Source organism: Gorilla gorilla, chromosome 13 (genome assembly GCF_029281585.2).
Source record: "Gorilla gorilla gorilla isolate KB3781 chromosome 13, NHGRI_mGorGor1-v2.1_pri, whole genome shotgun sequence".
Lineage (NCBI taxonomy): Eukaryota > Metazoa > Chordata > Mammalia > Primates > Hominidae > Gorilla > Gorilla gorilla.
In genome coordinates this window covers 116,822,406-116,840,836 of record NC_073237.2, presented here as the reverse complement: position 1 = coordinate 116,840,836, position 18,431 = coordinate 116,822,406, and the positions used below count along the sequence as shown (strand labels likewise).

Here is an 18,431-nt window from a genome sequence, read left to right as displayed (position 1 = left end):
TTTTGTTAGATTGTTTGTTGTATCTTGGGTTCCTCATGAGAGGTTAAGATTCTGAAGGCCCCTCTCCTTCCTTCCTGTCCCCTCTGCCTTGTTGTGTGTGCCCCTCCTGTGTCCGTTAACTGGAGTACCTTCCCTCGTGTCTGATAAACTCCCCAGGCCTGAGAACCCAGCCAGGCTCGATCTCCTTGAGGAAAAGCTCTCTGGCCCCTCAGTTTAGAGTTAGCCACTTTTCCGTCAGGCTGTTCACCTCTTTTTTTTGTACCTAATCCAAATCGATGTCCTTATCTTACTGATCTGTAATTATCTGGTTATTTGTCTATATTTCCTTGCTAGGCTGTGAACATCTTAAACTTAGTGATTATGTCTTACTTATTTCTGATTTCCCATTGCCTGGCACACATATAGGAACTAATAATAGATGCATTTTGAATGAATAACGTTCCAGGTTTGATCAATAAATCTTTTTTTAAACTGGAAAGGTTCTTCAATGTGTTGATCAGTGACATGGTTAGAGTGGTTTAGTGTTTCAGGGTTCTGAAAAACGTTGTTAGGAATGGGAGGTTTGAGACCGTATAGTTTATTATAAAATTATCATGTATGTGTGACTAAGATTCAGTTTCCGTCTTGGAATAATTTACATTCTGATAGAAGAGACAGGCATGTAAACAAGTAATTGCAATATGAGGTGCAAGGTTGCTGTATGGGCAGCTGTACAAGGTGTAGAAATAGCAGAGGAGAGGCTAATTGCCTGTATGGGAGATGGGGGGGTGAGCTCACCTGATCAGGGGAGGCTTCTCAGCAGAAGTGAGACTTGAAGTGGGTTTCGAAGGACGAATTCGGAGTTTGCCCAGGTCTCCACTTTCTCAGCAGAGAAGGAGAAAACAGCCTGTTTAAGGCACAGAACTAAGAAATAGCAAGGAGAATAAAAATTTGGGTATTTTGGGAGGAATAGGGCAAGGAGTATGGAGGCAGCTGTTAGTTTTTAAAGATGAAGAAAATAGAGATGATAATAGCTGCTGCTAGTGCCTACTGGGGCTGTGGTAAGGCCAGGAGGTAGTTCACTTGGTTGGCACTTAGTAAATCAGAATGTCTTGTTCTTCCTACTAGAACCTCCTTGAGGATTCGATCCAATTTTTGTTCATATTTTGATATATTGGATATCTACTATGTGTACTCAGGGTGGGAATTTCCATGTTATGTGAAGAGCTAATAATCGCTTCCATCAAGAAGCCTTGGAAAATTACTGGCCATTGGGATTTGAAGCCTGCAGGAAACCAAGGTGGTGTCTGCTTGTTCCTTCTGTGTCTGGCCTCGCAAGACCCAGGCCCAACTCTGCCTGTGTAGAGGCAGCTGCTCTTTCGCACCTGGTTAGGCACTTCGGCCATTGTTCTGTCTCATTTAGTTCTCCAGACACCCCAGCTGTGGGACTCTGGACAGTTAAATTTCTTTGTATTTCATGTCCTCATTGTAAAATGGAGATAGACACACTAGTCTGTTTACCTCCTCAGGATTTTTGCAAGGAGTGATAGACTAAAGCTTGTAGGAGTATTTTAGTAGCTGTAAATTGCTTCATAACTGACAACTGTTAATATTACTGGCATTGCCAGATAGGTGTACAAAGGAGGAGGTCACTAGTGAAAAGTAAGACTCTGATACAGTTTCAGAAACTTTAGCTTTGGGAGACTTTTCCTCCAGAGGGTCTCAAGTGCAAGAGAGAGATAGTATTAGCTGTCATTGACTGAGCACTTAGACCATGCCAGGGACTTTAGTGCACTGTGACCACAATCCTGTTCAGTTCTCGTAGTAACGCTACAGATGAGGAAACTGGGGCTTAGATTGTGCAGTTTGCCCAGGATCTTTTTGCCTTGAAGTGATGGCTCTGGGATTAAAATACTGTTATGCCAGATGTTAAAGCCAGTGTTTTTGTCACTGTGCACAGGGTATCCTGAGGGCTAGAATCAGCCTGATTCCCCATAACTGTGGTGCCAAAGAGTCGCTTAATAGGGCTGTCTGGGGCTGTGGCCCTGGGAAGCTGAAGTCTCTTGCTGGGTAGACAGCCTTTTCCCTGTTCTTACCTCCTAGGTCAGTGACCTTATACAGCTAGTGAAGGAGCTGTATACAGACAACCAGCACCTGAAGAAAACCATTTTTGATCTCTCCTGCATGGGTTTCCAGGGAAATGGGTTTCCAGATAGACTTGCGTCTACAGAACAAACAGAGGTAAGAAACATTTTTGTTGTCATGTGCTGATTACAAAAATATAACAACTGGCTTGGTATGGTGGCTCACGCCTGTAATCCCAGCACTTTCGGAGGCTGAGGTGGGAGGATCACTTGGGCCCAGGACGTTGAGGCTGCAGTGAGCTGTGATTATACCACTACACTCCAGCCCGGGGGATAGAGCGAGACCCTGTCTCAAAAAAACCCATCAAAACCATATATTCATATATATATATGTATGTATACAAACCATATGTTTATATATATGTATGTGTGTATACAAACCATATATTTATATATATGTATGTATGTATAACAACCCGAAAGGTTTTTCAAGACTGCATCTGTTCCTGGGGAGGTCTCTAACTGAAATTCCCTTTGTTGTGGACTGGGTATTGAGAGCCCCACTAGGCTGGCAGGTCTGTCCACAGGCTTCCTCAGGTTCGAGTCATGTCTCCACGGACACATTGGATATACTGTGATGCTTTGCCTCTGGTCCAGCCCTGGGACCTGTGCTGCAGATGGCACACATCTGGATGAGCAATGTGGTCTCAGAGGGATCTGGAGAGTTTCCAAACCACCCAGATAATTTGAATAGTGTGGTTGCAGCCTTAATGAATACATTAACATTGAAAAACTGACATACACACAACCCACCCGGGAAAAGAGGAAAGAAGCCTTATTCACCTTGATGACTTCTGGGTCTGAGTGCTGATCTTTGTGATTTGTTGGCTCTGATTTTCTGTTTGGGACCTGGGCTGCACAATGGGAGGACCCTGAAGTTGTGATGTTGTTTCCGTCTTCATTCCCTACTGTGGCCTGACTCTCTCGTAGGAAGCACCTTGCTTCATGCGCGTGTTAGCATTGTTTCGGAAGACCAGAACTGCTCTCCCATGAAGTGCAGTAGTAGGGTCTTTTTGTACTTGGGTCCCTCACGTATGAAACTGGAATCTTCCTGGTTGGGGTTGTCTTCTGCTCTACCTGGAGTGCCAGGTAAATGGAGAACTCACATTCATTGCAACATCATATCTTGGGAAAGATTTGTCAGCCTTAAGCTGTCTCCTCCTACCTTCAAAGTGGGAAATGCTCAAAGGTATTTATGCTGCACTCTGGCCATCTTCTTTCTTTGTGAGAGGGAACATTATTGATCTTAGCCTCCAGGACTCTAGATAATTTTGAAAACCAAGAATATCTGCGATCCATTTAGGGAGAAACAAGTCTGATTTGTTTCCTCCAAGGCTGCTAGCATTCTTCACCAACTTCATTTGAGACACAAATGGTGTGTTTTGTTTGTTCATTTGCCCTTTAAAAAAAAAATCTGTTAAATGTCTCATTATGTCCTTTGGAGAAAAAGGCTTTTTCCTTTTCCCACCCTAAGATCTTAATATCAGCCAACTGAGATTTGTTGAGTCTTTTTATCATATTGTACTTTGATTTGATGTTCCCCATGAATAGCCTTGTTCTTCATAGCACAACTCCCCATCATCCCCCAGAATGGGATGGGAAAGGTGATGTGCCCATTGTAATCTTGGGCTGAGGGAGTAGATGGAGTGAGGGTGAGGGTGAGATGGGAAAGAGCGGAGCCTGCGGTTCTCTGGGAGTACGCGTGGTTCTCCTTTGATGAGAAACAAAGCAGAAACAAACCAGAAATGCATATATTGTCCACAGCATTTCCCAAGCAGCATGGCTTGCAAAGTGAGGTCTGGGTATGATTCCTGTTCTGTAGGAGCCTATAAATCAGAAAAGGAGGGGGGAAAAGCAAGTATATTTTTATTTTTAAAATTCAGTATTTTTTCTCCAATATTTAATTAACCCATAGCATTACCCCAACATTTGGAAAAGAGAGAGAATAAATTACCCCTAATTCTGTCACTTTAAAACAAGCACACAGTTAATTAACGTTTGGAAGTGTTCCTTCTGTATTTGTGTGTATGAACATGTGGATGCACACATCTCTCCTGGAATGCAGCTTTGTCTCCTGTTCTTGCTAATTGCCATTATGTCATAGCATCTCATTCCTTCTTATGAATGTGCTGAAACTTAACTGCCTCGCTGCTGTTGGACATGTAGGTTATTTCTAGTGATTTGCCATTTTTAATTTCCTAACGAATGTCTTTGGACACAAATCTTTTTCTGTGTTTAGAGGTTTTTTTTTCCTTAGAGTTGATTCCCAGATATGTGTCATTAGTAGGCCAAAGGACAGATAGAAATATGCAATAGGCATAAAATTTATTTTCATTTATTTATTTATTTTCCCCCTCCCCCAACAACTTTTAATGTGTAAAAGACTGTAAGTAGTTTGAAGGCCCTGATAGAGTTTGTCAGGTTTCTTTCTAAGATGCTGGCCCTGGTGTAGAGCCTCACCAGCTGGGTACCACGGTGCTCAGTTCCTGCCTGTTGGTAGTTCACATAGACACCACCAAACAAACAAAACACCAAGAACAGGTATCCTGTTGTTGCTGTGTACATTTAAAAAAATCTCTAATGAGGGTGCACCTATTTTCTCATATTTATTTGCTGGTTTTTCATGCATTATAGGAGAATTAGGTTGAAAATCGATACAGAGGAGTGATTTCAGCAGAATGTAGTCAGGACGGTGAGCATAGAAAGCCAGGAACTGTATAACTTGTGGACCTGCCCTCTGAGTATAGGCTCTGTGTAAAGAAAGCATGTGGCACAGGTCCTGGCACACTGCAAAGGCTCGAAAGGGTTAGTTACTATTATTATTTACTTATATTGTCATTATTAAGAATGGTTAGAAAACTCACTTTTTTTTGACGTAGAGAGGAAACCTGGACAAAGGGGCTAATTTAATTGAACTCAAATATTTGTAGGGCTGTCATGTTGACAAGAAATAGACCTTGTATGACTCTAAAGGACAGAAATGGTTGTCAGAAGTAGAAGGTGCTTGTTAAATATTCTGTTAATAGTAAGAACAAACCTGGTTTGTCAGAGCAGATTTAATTTCATTTAAAGGAGGAACTTTCTAACAATTTGACTTCATACGTTATTATGAGTTTTACATGATTTATAAAGCCCTTGGCACAGTTCTGGCATATGGTATGCACTCAGTAAAACAGGTATTTTAATTTTTTTTTTTTTTTTGGTAAGCTAGTGGCAGAGATGGGACTATAACCCTCTTCTGACTCTGTGTAGAATTGTTTAGCAACACCATAGGGCAGTGCTTCTGAAGTTTAATGTGCACGTAAATTTCCTGAGAGTCTTGTTAAAATGCAGATTCTTGTCCAGTAAGCCTGGAATGGGGCCAGAGAGTCTGTATTTCTAACAGATTTGGGTGATGATGCTTCTGCTGCCCTAAGGAATACACTCTGAGTAGCAAGACCAGAGGTAATCCTGAAAACGACTTGTTTCTACGTCTCGTTTTGAAAAAAGTCTTTATTCATTTGTTTATTTGTTCAGCAGTGTTATTGAGCGTCAGGCATTGATGTTAAAACTATGAGCACATACATGTCCCCGCCCTGTCTAGGATGTAATCCAGAGAAGCAGAGGGGCAATTGCGGCAGAGTGTGGTGAGGGCTGTGATGGAGTGAATGCAGAGTCTCAAGGGAGTTGTAGACAGGTGCCCAGCCCTCACTTTGGGGATTAAGGGAAGTTCTCCCTGGAGGAGGAAGGGGAGCTGCCAAGCAGATGAAGAAAGAATAGCTCAAGAGGCAGGGGGAGAGGCAGTAGAGTGCAGAGTAACAGCGTGGGGTTTCAAGGAGGGAGTGTTTCATCGTGTCAAACACTCTGAGAAGCAAGAACGAAAAAAAGTACTGAGAACTTCCTATGAGTCCCATGACCTGAGCGGTTTCATTAGAGTGAGGGGGACAGAAGCCAGCTTGCAGGGGATAGAGAAGTGATGAGAAGTGATGAAATGAGGATAGAGCCAGTTGACACTTGGAGGTTGCTTCTTTAGTGGTGGTAGGGCTGGAAGCTGAGCCAGGTATAGTGACCCAGTTCTTTCTGACATCTTAGTTCTATATCTTTGAAAATGGGTAAGTAGCATGTAGCATGAAGTACGTTTCTCTATGTCCATAACATTTAATTTCTTGACCATTCCTGGAAACCGAGAGTTTACTTTTAATCTTGACCAAGTCAGCAGAGGTAAAGAGAAATGAAAGTTAATTTTTATTTAACTGTATCAAGCATTGGCATGGTTGTGGTTCTGGAAATGCAGAATAACTTTGACGCTTTTCATATTTCAACTTGGAATGATGTGTTAACGATACTTTCTTTGCTCAGCTAAGCTTAGGGGAAACCCTTCTCAGATCCGCAGGAGTCTGGGAGGAGCTCCTCCGTGCCTCTTTCCTAACCCCATGTGGATTTCATCTCTCATTAATACAACAAGGTCTTTGGGGACCTTTCCTGGGCAGTAAAGCCACATTGCAGAAGGTGAGAATAGACCCCTTGCAGAAGCTTGGAGAGAGGCAGAGAATACTCAGTGGCCAGAGCTGTTGGGGAATCAGGGGGAGACTTTCGTTGTTGTTGTTGTTGTTGTTGTTGTTTTGTTTTTTGAGATGGAGTCTCCCTCTGTCACCCAGGCTGGAGTGCAGTGGCACGATCTCAGCTCACTGCAAGCTCCGCCTCCCGGGTTCATGCCAGTCTCCTGTCTCAGCTTCCCAAGTAGCTGGGACTACAGGTGCCCGCCACCATGCCCAGCTAATTTTTTTAATTTTTAGTAGAGACAGGGTTTCACCATGTTAGCCAGGATGGTCTCAATCTCCTGACCTCGTGATCTGCCTACCTCAGCCTCCAAAAGTGCTGGGATTACAGGTGTGAGCCACCGTGCCTGGCCCTGTTTTGTTTTGTTTTTTAAAAGATGGGAAAGACTTTCTCCTAATATTTTATTATGAAAAAATTCAGACACAGTGAATACCCATATACTCACCACCTAGGTTCTATTCACATTTCCCACCTGTCCATCATCACTCTGTCTCATCTTTCTAATAAATTTTAATTGAAACTGCAAACATCAGTATACTTCCCCCTAAGTACTTCAGTGTGCATATCTTCAATAAATGCTTATAGTTAAATGAACTATAGAAATTGTAAGCCTGCGTTCACTAAGTTTTACAAGTGTATGTGCCTGTGTAAGGCAAACCCCTATCAAGAGCCTGCATGTCCTCTGTTGTCCATACCCAGTCCCACCCCAGCTGCTCTTCTGATTTTGTCCCACTGTGGGTTAATTTTGCCTAGACCTTCATGTAAATGGAGTCATACAGTATATTCTCTTTTGTATATATTCTTTTACTCAGCATTATGTTTTTGAGATTCATCCATGTTGTTAGTGCATGAGGTTTGTTCCTTTTTATTGCCAAGTAGTATTCCATTGCATGAATGTATTACAGTTGTTTATTCATTCTGCTATTAATGGACACTTGGGTAAAAGGTGATATGGGCATTCATGTACAATTCTTTGTTGGGACATACTTTTTTTTTTTTTTTAAATTTGATGAGTACCTATGAGTAGAATTCCTGAGTCATAGGATTACTCGTTTTATAAGAAATTGCCAATACTTTTCCCAAACATTTTATATTCCCACCAACAAGTTTGATAGTTCCAGTTAGTCTTTATCACTCGAGAATGTTATGGTAATGAGGGAAGAAGCCAAAAGACAGAGGGTTCCTTACCCATATTTATAGACTTTTATGCCTCAGTAGGTATATTTATGCATGTCTAGTCTGTTTCATGCTGGATAGTATAGTAGGATGTGGTTTTTGATCATCACTTCTGTTTGATCCTGATTGCAGATTTGGATATGGTCAGATTGAACATGTTCTGACCCTGGGAAGTTTCTATAAAAACTGAACTCAGTTGCCTTTGTTTTGTTTTTCTTCCACAACAAGGTTTTTCCTCTGAAAGGAGAAACAGAGAGTTGGGCTGGAGAGCTATGGGGATAATTGACTAAATGTAGGGATTCAGAAATAAAACTTGAGCTAGAACCATAGGTATCTCACACGTACAACACGCCCAACAAATGACCCAATACTCTGTGGTTTCAGCACCTTTGGTGCAGACTCTTGTTTTGTTTTTGTTTTCGAGACAGGGTCTTACTCTGCTGCCCAGGCTGGAGTGCAGTGGTGTGATCATGGCTCACTGCAGCCTCGACCTCCCTGGGCTCAGGTGATCCTCCTGCCTCAATCTCCTGAGTAGCTGGGACTACAGGCATGTACCACCACACCCGGCGAATTTTTGTGTTTTTTGTAGAGACAGGTGTCTCACTCTGTTGCCCTGACTGGTCTTGAGCTGCTGGGCTCAAGCAATCTGCCTGCCTAGGGCTCCCAAAGTGCTAGGATTACAAGTGTGAGCCACCACACCTGGCCAGACTCTTATTGGTGAGATAAGGTTTGGTATAATTTTGACATAGCTTTGATTGATTCCTTATCCGGGAGTGGCTGGCCACCTTTTCTCTCATTTTTAATTTGGTTAATTCAGGTGCCCCATGACTAGAATTTTTGCTTTTGCGGAGAGCTGAGAACTGGCTTTCTTGAGAACTTTGTACCGTCCATTTTGTAGAACTTGGAAGCTTTGGGATTTACACTTCTTTGAAGCATTAGGGATTTATGCAGTCTTTATAAATAACTGTCCTTCATTTCCAAAAGCATAAAGTTATCGTCAGGCAAGCGTGATACTCTTCTCATTAGAGATGAGGAATTTCTGTCAGCAAAATGACAGTGTTGCCAGGACTGTCCATCTCAGATGTGTGACAGTCCAACAAGAAGAGGTTTATGCCTTGTGCTAAATAGGAGAAGTGATGCATAAATTGGGCACACCATAAATTTCATTTATTACTTTCTTGCTGTTTGATATTTTCAATTCCATCAATAGCTATTTTCCAAAATCCTGTTACTTTTATATAATCTGAAAGTGAATTTAGTAAAGGCAGGAGTGGCAGTGGCATAACAGACAGCATATTTAATTTACGGCAGCTCAGGAAAGGCCATGCAAGGGCAAGGGGCAATGCCTTTAGTTATTTTCTTGGGGAATTTGTCCTTAAATTATGCTTGATCCAGGCAGCTGTGTCTGATTCGCCACAACTAGCAACTCTAACCTTGGTTAATTTTTATTTCATGGCTTTGGCATTTGTTTCTTCCTCTTTTTTGTTTGCCTTTTGTTTTGCATTAAAAAAAAAAGACATCACTGACTTATTCATACATATTCATGCTGCACACTTTTTTGGGTTGCATTTTCACACCATTCCATGCTCCATGTAGCTTCTGGCTAGCAAGGAGGACAAGGACACGATCAAAATTGGGGAGGATGACGAGATTAATTTCCTGAGTGACCAGCATTTACAGCAGAGTAATGAGGTAGGAACCTTTCAGTTAACTCCTTATTTCATCTACTCCACTCTATGTCCAAATCAGTCTTCGAGTCTGGAATGAGTCCAGTGGGCTTTCTGTTCATTCTTCCTATATCGTGTACCTTTCACGTGCCAGTGGAAAGCAAAGACTAGGTCTCTTCCTTCTTATAAGTTATAAACTGGGTGACAGAGCCAGTCATGAAACATGAAAACGAGCATAAACTTGCAAATAAAAATGGGCGTGTTATAGTAGAATAGCAGGCATTGGATGTTTGACCTGGACAAATCTTTAGTGATCTAATCCAACCCATTTTATGAATTAGAAGCTGAAGGCTTTGAGGACTGATGATTTATTTGGGGCACAGAGTAAGTCAGTGATAGAGTTGGGATAAGAACCCTTGTTTCTGGACTGTGTGAACTACCAGATCATTTAGTTGAGGTATAAAGACCTACTGATGGCACTTAGCTCCCCTTCCTAGGGGCCCTCTGCAATCTTCTCATCTGGAACCCACGTTACTGTCATTTGGGCATTGTGAGAATCTCACCCCCGTACACAGAGCACTCTTCCAATCACATTGATACTGAACATTTGGAACAAGCAGTCTCCAACCCTCTAATTCATAAAATAAGTAGGAGACTCCAAGCAGTCTCCAAGGTTGAAAGAACCCTAGAGACTGGGATGTGGTGGGGGTAAGATGCTACAGATTTGGCATTTTTGGCCTTCAGGGTGTTCAAGTTTGTGGAGTCACAAATGGGAGATCTTAAAATGTAGATAGTTTTAGAAAGCAGAGTAATTAAAAGTGGGGGTCTTTGCAACCAGATCAACCTCATTCAAAGTCTTAGCTTTGGCACTACTATCTCTGTGACCTTGGTTAATTAGTGCTTAACCTCTAAGCCTGAGTTTCCTTGTCAATGAGGATAGTAATACTTCCTTTTAGGATTATGATATTTAAATAGAAAGGCATGTAATAAGTGCTCAGTAAATAATAATTATTGTTTTTATTATTCTAGACATTTCCTTCTTTGGAGATTGCTTATTAGTTGGATTTAATAACTAGATTGGTGGCAAAGAAGACCCTATAAGTAACAACTCATTTGTGTAGGTCTTGTCTTCCATTTAAAAATCTTAATCATTTCACCAGTGTGGAGAGATGGGGGTGATGGTTAGTGTGTATATCACCAGCAGTAATGAAGTCAAGAAGAATTATTTGTAGACTGGTAGAAGAAATTTACAGCTTTGGATAGGGGAGAAAGAATGCTAATTGCAGCACCTCAAAGACATGCCCAGTACAGGCTTTAACTGGATGCATCTTTGGTACCACTCCTCTGGGACCCTCAGTGATCCAAGAAGGTGGATCCGTAAATAACATCTCCATGGGAATTAGGAACTCTCTATCTTCCTAATGTGAAAGATCAAAGCCATGTTAAATAATATGTGTCTGAAAAGAGTAAGTCAGCTTTGTGATATATAATAAGGAGGATACATTGCAAGAAGAATATAATAAGCACTCAAATCACAACATGGGTTCCATACTCTTCTTAGGAACAACTTTCAAGGATTGGGCCGTAAGGGTGGGAGAACACATTTCCATTGTGCACCTGTAGTGAGTAAGACATGTCACCTGAGGTGGTGTCATTTCATTCTCCTAACCACCTCGGGAGGTACCATTACTACCCCCATTTTATAGGTGAGGAAACAGGGTGAGGAGAAGTGATGTAAACATCTCTATCCTGTTTCTAGAACATCTATCTCCCTGTGTTAAAGTGAGTATGTATGCACCTGCGTGCCTGTGTCTCTCTCTCTTCCTCCTTCTCCTCCCCCTTTTCTTTTCTGTTTCTCTCTGGCTCAGTGTGTCTGGCTTATTTTCACTTAGTCACTTACCCTGTATCTCCATCCTCTCTCCACACACCCCATTCCCTTCCTCCTTATTCCATTATTTGACCAAATACTTTTATTTGCAGATTATGAAAGACCTTTCCAAAGGAGGCTGCAAAAATGGATACTTAAGGCACACAGAGTCTAAGATTTCAGACTGTGATGGGGCCCACGCACCTGGCTGCCTAGAAGAAGGCGCATTCATAAACCTGCTTGCCCCTTTGTTCAATGAGAAGGCCACATTATTACTGGAATCCAGGTATACATGGGGCCCAGACATTCCTTTGTTTCTCTAGTTCTAGGGGAGAACAAACTCATTTTGCTAAATGGGTTTAGATGATCGTGCTGTGTAATTTACCTGAGAGAGCTCCTGAAGTGGCTTGGAAGGAATCTTGCCAGTCATGGAATTAAGTAATTAGGCTGCATGCTAGTGGCTGTGAGGGGATGTCAGCAAAGCCTCATGTAAGCCCATTATAAAGAGGAGAAAGAAAGCTTTCTTTGGGAATTATTTCTGGGAGCCCCAGAAAGGGCTGCCTTGCTGTCAGCGAGAGGAATCAGCCCTACCGAAATCTCTTCCAGTTTCGACAGCAGCTTAAAAAATACCATTGTAGTTGTGATTCTGCTGTTTTTGCTGAGCTTGAATTAAAGTTCTCTTCTCATTATATCTGTTGGGAGCCATTCCTATGTGAGGAGATACTACAGGTTGTTTTCCTTAAAACAAAAAAGGAGAAACATTCAGTACATTTGTATTTTTTCAATTAATCCTTTAGGAGTAATTTTTTCCCCTTTCATATTCTTCCTAGTCCATCCATAACAGCTGCTTGGGCTTTGGAACCAAAAAGAGCTGTGGTTTTATCTCTCAGTGCCTCAGTTTCTCTGATTACTTCTTAGGGTTGCTGTGGGGAGTAAGAAAAAAACGTTTAAGAAAAATGGCTGGTATTTGGTGTGGTGCATGTTCAATAACAGTTTTTAGTTCTCCTCCTGAATGGATAGAGAAATGGAACAGTAATGATTGCCCATGACTCTTGATAAGAGCCAGGAACCCTAGTATTTCTTCTATCATTGATGGACTAAGCCTTACAGGCATTTCTTCAGCTAAAAAACGGGATTGAAGCATTCTGTTTTTGTGAGCTCAGCAAGGCTAACTCCTCCCCAATCCCTGACATCTGTCCAATATTTTTCTAGCTTGAGTCTTCTTGGAAGACATGCCTAGTGGCAATTCTGGCTTATTATCAGAAGTAGTTAGGTGACCATAGTAGTTGGTGCTTGAGAAATGGAGGATTTCCTAAACATCAGGGTCCCAAATTTTACTTCAGAGTTAAAAGACACTTTTTGTCTGAGGGCCATGTGGGAATGTACTTGGGTGATGTGAACCAGAGAGAGTGCAGTGGGCTGTGGTAGGAGCATGGTGAACTGGGCGGTCAGGGGGAGTGCTCCCTTCTGGCAACGGAAGCATTTCAGCCCCAGCCGATGGTTGGGAGTCAGAAAGGTCTGGAATCTCATCTTTGCTCTGACACTTGGTTGGGGGATCCTGAACCTTTATGAGCCCATTTCTTCATCTGTAAAATGGGTTTTTAAAAAATCCCCCTCTCACAGTCTTATCGTGAGGATTCAGTGTATTTAGAGGATTTGGCACGTGGTAAGTGCTTAGGAAATGTGAGTTCCTCTCCCCTTATACCTTCTTCATGGCACAGATGCCCAGGAAGGGATATAAACGATATTTGGGCTCTGAGAAGTTTCTTGGACTGAACCATAGAAAAGGTTCTGCTTGTAGTGATAGCTTAATGAATCTGCTGTTCAGATTTCTAGCAAAATAACACTTGAAGTATTTTATTTAGTAGCACCACCACTTTAGTATATTATAATGGCCTCTTTCACCACCTTTTACTACCCATTTGTAAAGTATTTTTCCTCGGTTTTATTGTGTTGTTTGGTGGTGAGTAATGGTCCTCCTTTGGCTAGCCAAATAACAATTGTCATTATTTTTTAATCTATGTTAAAGAGGCAGAGGAAAGGAAAATTTAGTTTAACATCTCCTGAAGCTTGAAATGCCAGAAATATTTTAAAAGTCTGGGTTTACTATAGTTTGAGATTGTTTCTGTTGTCTAGATAATTTCACATTAGAGGTGAAAATGTACCATACATTTAAATTTTGTTGTTAACCCCATTTTGGTGTGCTATAGCTATTTAAATGGAGTTGACTCTGCCCCCATCTAGATAATAGAAATCTGGATATGCAGAGGGCCTTCTCTCTCCCCTCAGAGGGCTCAGTGGGAAAGACAACACAGGGGTGCCTGTCATTGCCAGTGGCAGCAAAGATCGGAGGGAGGGAAGTTCGGAGTATGTTAAAGGAGTTGTAGAGTACAGCCTGACTGTTTCACCGGGTTTCTAGAAATAGAGCAGATAGTAGAAACTGAAGTGAGAAGGAAAAAGAACTAACACCAATGAGGACCTTCTGTCCCCTTCTCTTTGCTGACTGCCACCACCTCACCCAGACCTGCATTTTCTTTCTCCCAGGAGTTAGCCACAGCTTTCCAGCTGGTCTCTCCTCTCTACTTCCCCCATTTATTTTCCCATAATTTTCTGTCCCAGTTTCATAACTCCCTCTTATGAATTTTTTTCCCTTTATTTTTTTGATGATTTAAACATACTTATTTAAAAATCTTCTTCAGATTGCTTTATTGTTTCTATTTCCTCAATTGTGAATTCTCTCATTTGTTAAGTTGTTGTCTTTTTAATAGCCCTCTTCTTGCAGCTGTGGGTTTTCTCCCGTTTTTGATCTTTGGATACTTTTATCTTGATTTTGAGCCCTATAGTGTACCTTACACTATTGTTTTAGGTGTGCATATTTTGCAGTCATTCCTCTGTGATTAGACCAGCCTGAGGGGAGCTCCTTGTGTGCGAGGCCTCTCCGTCCATTCTCTATGCAGCAGCAGCCAGAGTCACCTTTCTTGATTTTTTTTTTTTTTTTTTTTTGACACAAGGTTTGGCTCTATTGCCCAGGCTGTAGTGCAGTGGTGTGATCTCAGTTCACTGCAGCCTCCTGGGTTCAAGCCATCCTCCCACCTCAGCCTCCCAAGTAGCTGGGACTACAGTCACATGCCATCATCCCTGGCTAATTTTTTGTATTTTTTTGTAGAGATAGGGTTTCACCATGTTGCCCAGGCTGGTCTCGAATTTGTGAGCTCAAGCTATCTGCCTGCCCTGGCCTCCCAAAGTGCTAGGATTATAGGCATGAACCACGATGCCTGGCCTGGAGTCACCTTTCTGAAGCACGTGTGTGACTGGCCCAGTCCATTGCAGGGCCTTTCAGTGGCCTTCCTTTTTTTTTTTTTTTTAACGTGTTGTACAGGACTCTTCGTTTCTTCCCTGCTCATCTTTCCAGCCTCACCTCTTCTTGGCTACTTGACTCTGTTCACGTTGTTTTCCATGCTTAGACTGTTCCATTTCCTCTCCTCGAGGCTTGCCTCTCATTGATGTTAGAAGCCCTCTGCTGTTGTTCTCCCTGCCACCCCCAGTCTGGGGCACTCTGGGATGGTTGCCCTGTAACCCTCATAGTTTGTTTACATATGTTTCTCTAAAACCAGTCCATGTCCTCCTGGGACAGTTTTGTATCCCCAGTGCCCACTGCAGTGCCCAGCACAAGAAACACACAAGGGGCTCTTCTTGAGTTACTCCACCCGAGCACCATTCCAGGTGTTTTACATGCTGGCTTAGTTTTGCTTCCCTGGAAAGCAGAGCCTGAGATATGGATTAGAGTGTAAGGGATTTATTTGGGATTTGACATCAGGGAGCAGGAATGAGGGCTCAGGGAGAGTAAGACAGGAATGAAAGCAAAGCCAATAAGGGTGCAATATTGAGAGTTTCCCCAGAAATGGAAACTGTTTCACACTTCCACACTGCTTTACTGGCTTGCTCACAGAGCTTTGGAAAAAGCCCCAAGGCAGCAGAGACGTAGAGGGTGTTTGAGGTGGGACTACGTCTATGGGAACTGTCCACACAGCAGCAGCTGAAGTCAGAGGTGGGCCAAGGGTATGTGGCAAGGGACATGAAAAGCATCTGCTGCCTATACACTATCTCGTTTAATCCTCATAGCTGTCTTGTGGAGGAATACTTATCTTCTTTTCAGAGAATTGCGGAGTTAGAATATGAAGGGATTTGTATCCATCTTCGGAGCCAATGCGCTTTCTACTCTGCCTGTGTACAAATATCTGTTCATTAACACCTCTTTATTAAGCACCCATTGTGTACCAAGATGGATTAGGTCATCGATGGACCAGCCAGGTTGGCCAGATTCATCTAAAGCCATACTTGCCCCTGGATGTAGAAATGGGGCCAGGGCCAGGAGCTTGGCTGGCGGGGTAGAGTCAGGGAGGGCCCTGTAATTGTCATGGTCACCTTATAATCCTGTTTGTTTCTACCTGGGCCCAGCCTGCATTCACATATTTATGTGGCCCACTCACTTGCTGTGTACCTTGTGTTAAATTAATTCTACTCTTCTTATCCGTGAAATGACATGGTAGTACCTGCTTTGTTTGGGTGCCGTGAGGTTACACAGGATAAAATACTGGATGTGGGCCCTGGCACGTTGTGGGTACACACTATATTTAGTTTTGATGGAATCTGGGCAACAGTAGGTGGGGATAACTTGGGATACTGGCTAGGGGACAAGGCCTAGCAGAAAGCTTGGTTCTCCCACTTCCTTCCCTTTTGGAAAAACAGGCCAGACCTTCTGAAAGTGGTACGGGAACTGCTTCTGGGACAACTATTCTTGACAGAGCAGGAAGTTTCTGGAGAACACCTTGATGGTAAAACTGAGAAGACACCTAAGCAAAAAGGTGAACTTGTACATTTTGTCCAAACCAACTCATTTTCCAAGCCACATGATGAACTGAAGTTGTCTTGTGAGGCCCAGCTAGTAAAGGCAGGTGAAGTGCCCAAGGTGGAACTGAAAGATGCCTCCGTGCAGACTGTGTCCACGGAGGGCGACCTGCTGAGATTCAAGCACGAAGCAACAAGAGAGGCTTGGGAAGAGAAACCGATCAACACTGCACTCAGCGCAGAGCATCGGCCAGAGAACCTGCACGGGGTGCCTGGGTGGCAGGCTGCCCTCCTTTCCCTCCCTGGTGTTACCAACAGAGTAAGTTTTTCCATGTAATAATTATGTACTTACTTTATCCAAACAAAAAACTTTAAAAATCACCTTTAATCTCACCACTTTTTTCCCATTTATATGACGAGAATGTCCAGTGTCTCCCTCTGCTTGCACTTACCCTGGCCTCCACCCAGAGCTGCATGTCCTCACTGACCTTCCCCTTCCCCTCACTCCCTCTGTTTCTCTTCCTCCATCTCAGCCCTATCTAATTTATCTATATATTGTGACATTTATGTGTTTTCGTTAGAAAAAACACACGTGAGGTCTTGTTTATACATCTGTCTATCTGTCTGTAGCTGTCTCTTTCATGTTATGAGGAACATCTTTCCTTGCAATGGCTACATAAGGTTGCATTGTGGAGATGTCCCAAAATTTATACAGTTTTCATTGTATTGATGAACATTTGCTTTTGCAGGTTGCAGTCAAATTGTCATAACCTGACTTTAGGGGTAGGGATGAGAACCTAGGTTTTATCTTGTGCAGACTTTGTGTAGGAGAGGTGTTATTGTGAGGGCTTCATCTATATTCTTTTATCCTGACAACACTCATCAAAGATCTGGAAGCCACACCCCATGTTCCCGTTGTTAACCAGTGGTTAGGGGGCTGAGCTGGGACTCCCACTGTACCTGACTGCACAGCCACACCCTTTCCCTGGATCAGGCTACCTTCCAACCCGGGTTTGTTGAGTGAATGTTTGCATGTTGATTTTCCTTCAGCTTAGATACTGTCTCTAAGCTCTGCACATCCTATCAAGTATGCCAGATTGTTAAAACCAGATTCTTTTGGCAATGTTTCATTGGACCCTTATGAAAATCCTCTTGAGGTCACGGCTTGACCCCCCCACGGCCAAGAATCCCTATAGAAGGGAGATGTGTTCTGGGAGAGAAGGAAATAGGTCGTGTTTCTAATAGTGGTTCAGTGAAGGCTGTTGATATTCTTGTTTCTGATGGGTGTTTTGTATTTGAGAAATCAACTGTACACACTGCTTTATAGCATCAGAATGGAGAATTAAGTTTATTTTCTGACCACTAAATTACTGCTTTTGCGCATACAAAAGAGAGTTAGATATATCATTAGCAAAATTGCTTTTGATTGTTTTAAATTATGCACCAAAACTGTAATTTCTAGAAAAGAGTTTTCTAAAGATATCAGTAGAGACCAGAGAGAGAGAGAGAGAGAGAGAGAGAGAGAGAGAGAGAGAGAGAGAGAGAGAGAGACTGCCATTATATTAACGGTACTAGAAATGCAAATTTGTGCAATTTGGCTGTAATAGAAATGCTCTCATCTGCCCCAGCTCCTTCAATTTGTACCTGTATATCAGGAAAACTAGGTGTCTTTTGTTTGTTTGTTTTTTTGTTTGAATTTTTCATTGTGTGAGAGATGTTATTCTGTGTTCAGGAAAACTGGAGAATTGAATGGACTTAATTTCCCCAAATATATTAAAATATGTATTTTTTTAGTTTGAAATTATTCCTCTTGCTATGTCTTCGAAAGGAAGGAAACCGTATTTATTATTATTTTTAGTATCTATTAGGGATTGTGCTAGATACTCTCTTGTTTGTGTGTATATATATTATATATATAATATGTAATATATATAATCTCATTTAATATTCTCAACAAGAATATGAATTTGGTAGGTATTACCTACATTTTACTTATGAAGAAATACGGGCTCTTAAAAGGCTCAGAAAACTGTCCAGAGTGATTTAGCTGGTAAGTGGAGTGACAGGGATATAAACTAAAGTCTGGTTTTAAATGCAGACAGGGATATTATAAACCTGCCTTTCTCTGGGAAAGAAGAGCCCTCCCATCACCACCATGGCCTCCAGTCTATGCAAAGTAGAAGGAAATTTAATGATATTTTTTGTAGTCTT

At 42.2% G+C, this 18,431-nt stretch overlaps 1 protein-coding gene across 10 annotated transcripts in view; it reads left to right on the top strand.

Moving 5' to 3' along the window:
- The window catches only part of CDK5RAP2 (CDK5 regulatory subunit associated protein 2), a 188,681-nt gene that overhangs the window by 107,496 nt on the left and 62,754 nt on the right, over positions 1 to 18,431 (top strand). For 6 of the 10 annotated variants that reach the window (XM_019033869.4, XM_055351807.2, XM_063696729.1 and 3 more), the window contains exons 18-21: positions 2,083 to 2,220; positions 9,435 to 9,530; positions 11,486 to 11,658; positions 16,122 to 16,539. In XM_019033869.4, coding sequence (XP_018889414.4) covers positions 2,083 to 2,220; positions 9,435 to 9,530; positions 11,486 to 11,658; positions 16,122 to 16,539 — 825 coding nt within the window. The remainder of the gene's footprint in view (positions 1 to 2,082; positions 2,221 to 9,434; positions 9,531 to 11,485; positions 11,659 to 16,121; positions 16,540 to 18,431) is intronic. The other 4 variants (XM_055351808.2, XM_055351809.2, XM_063696731.1 and 1 more) reach the window with 1 other exon arrangement.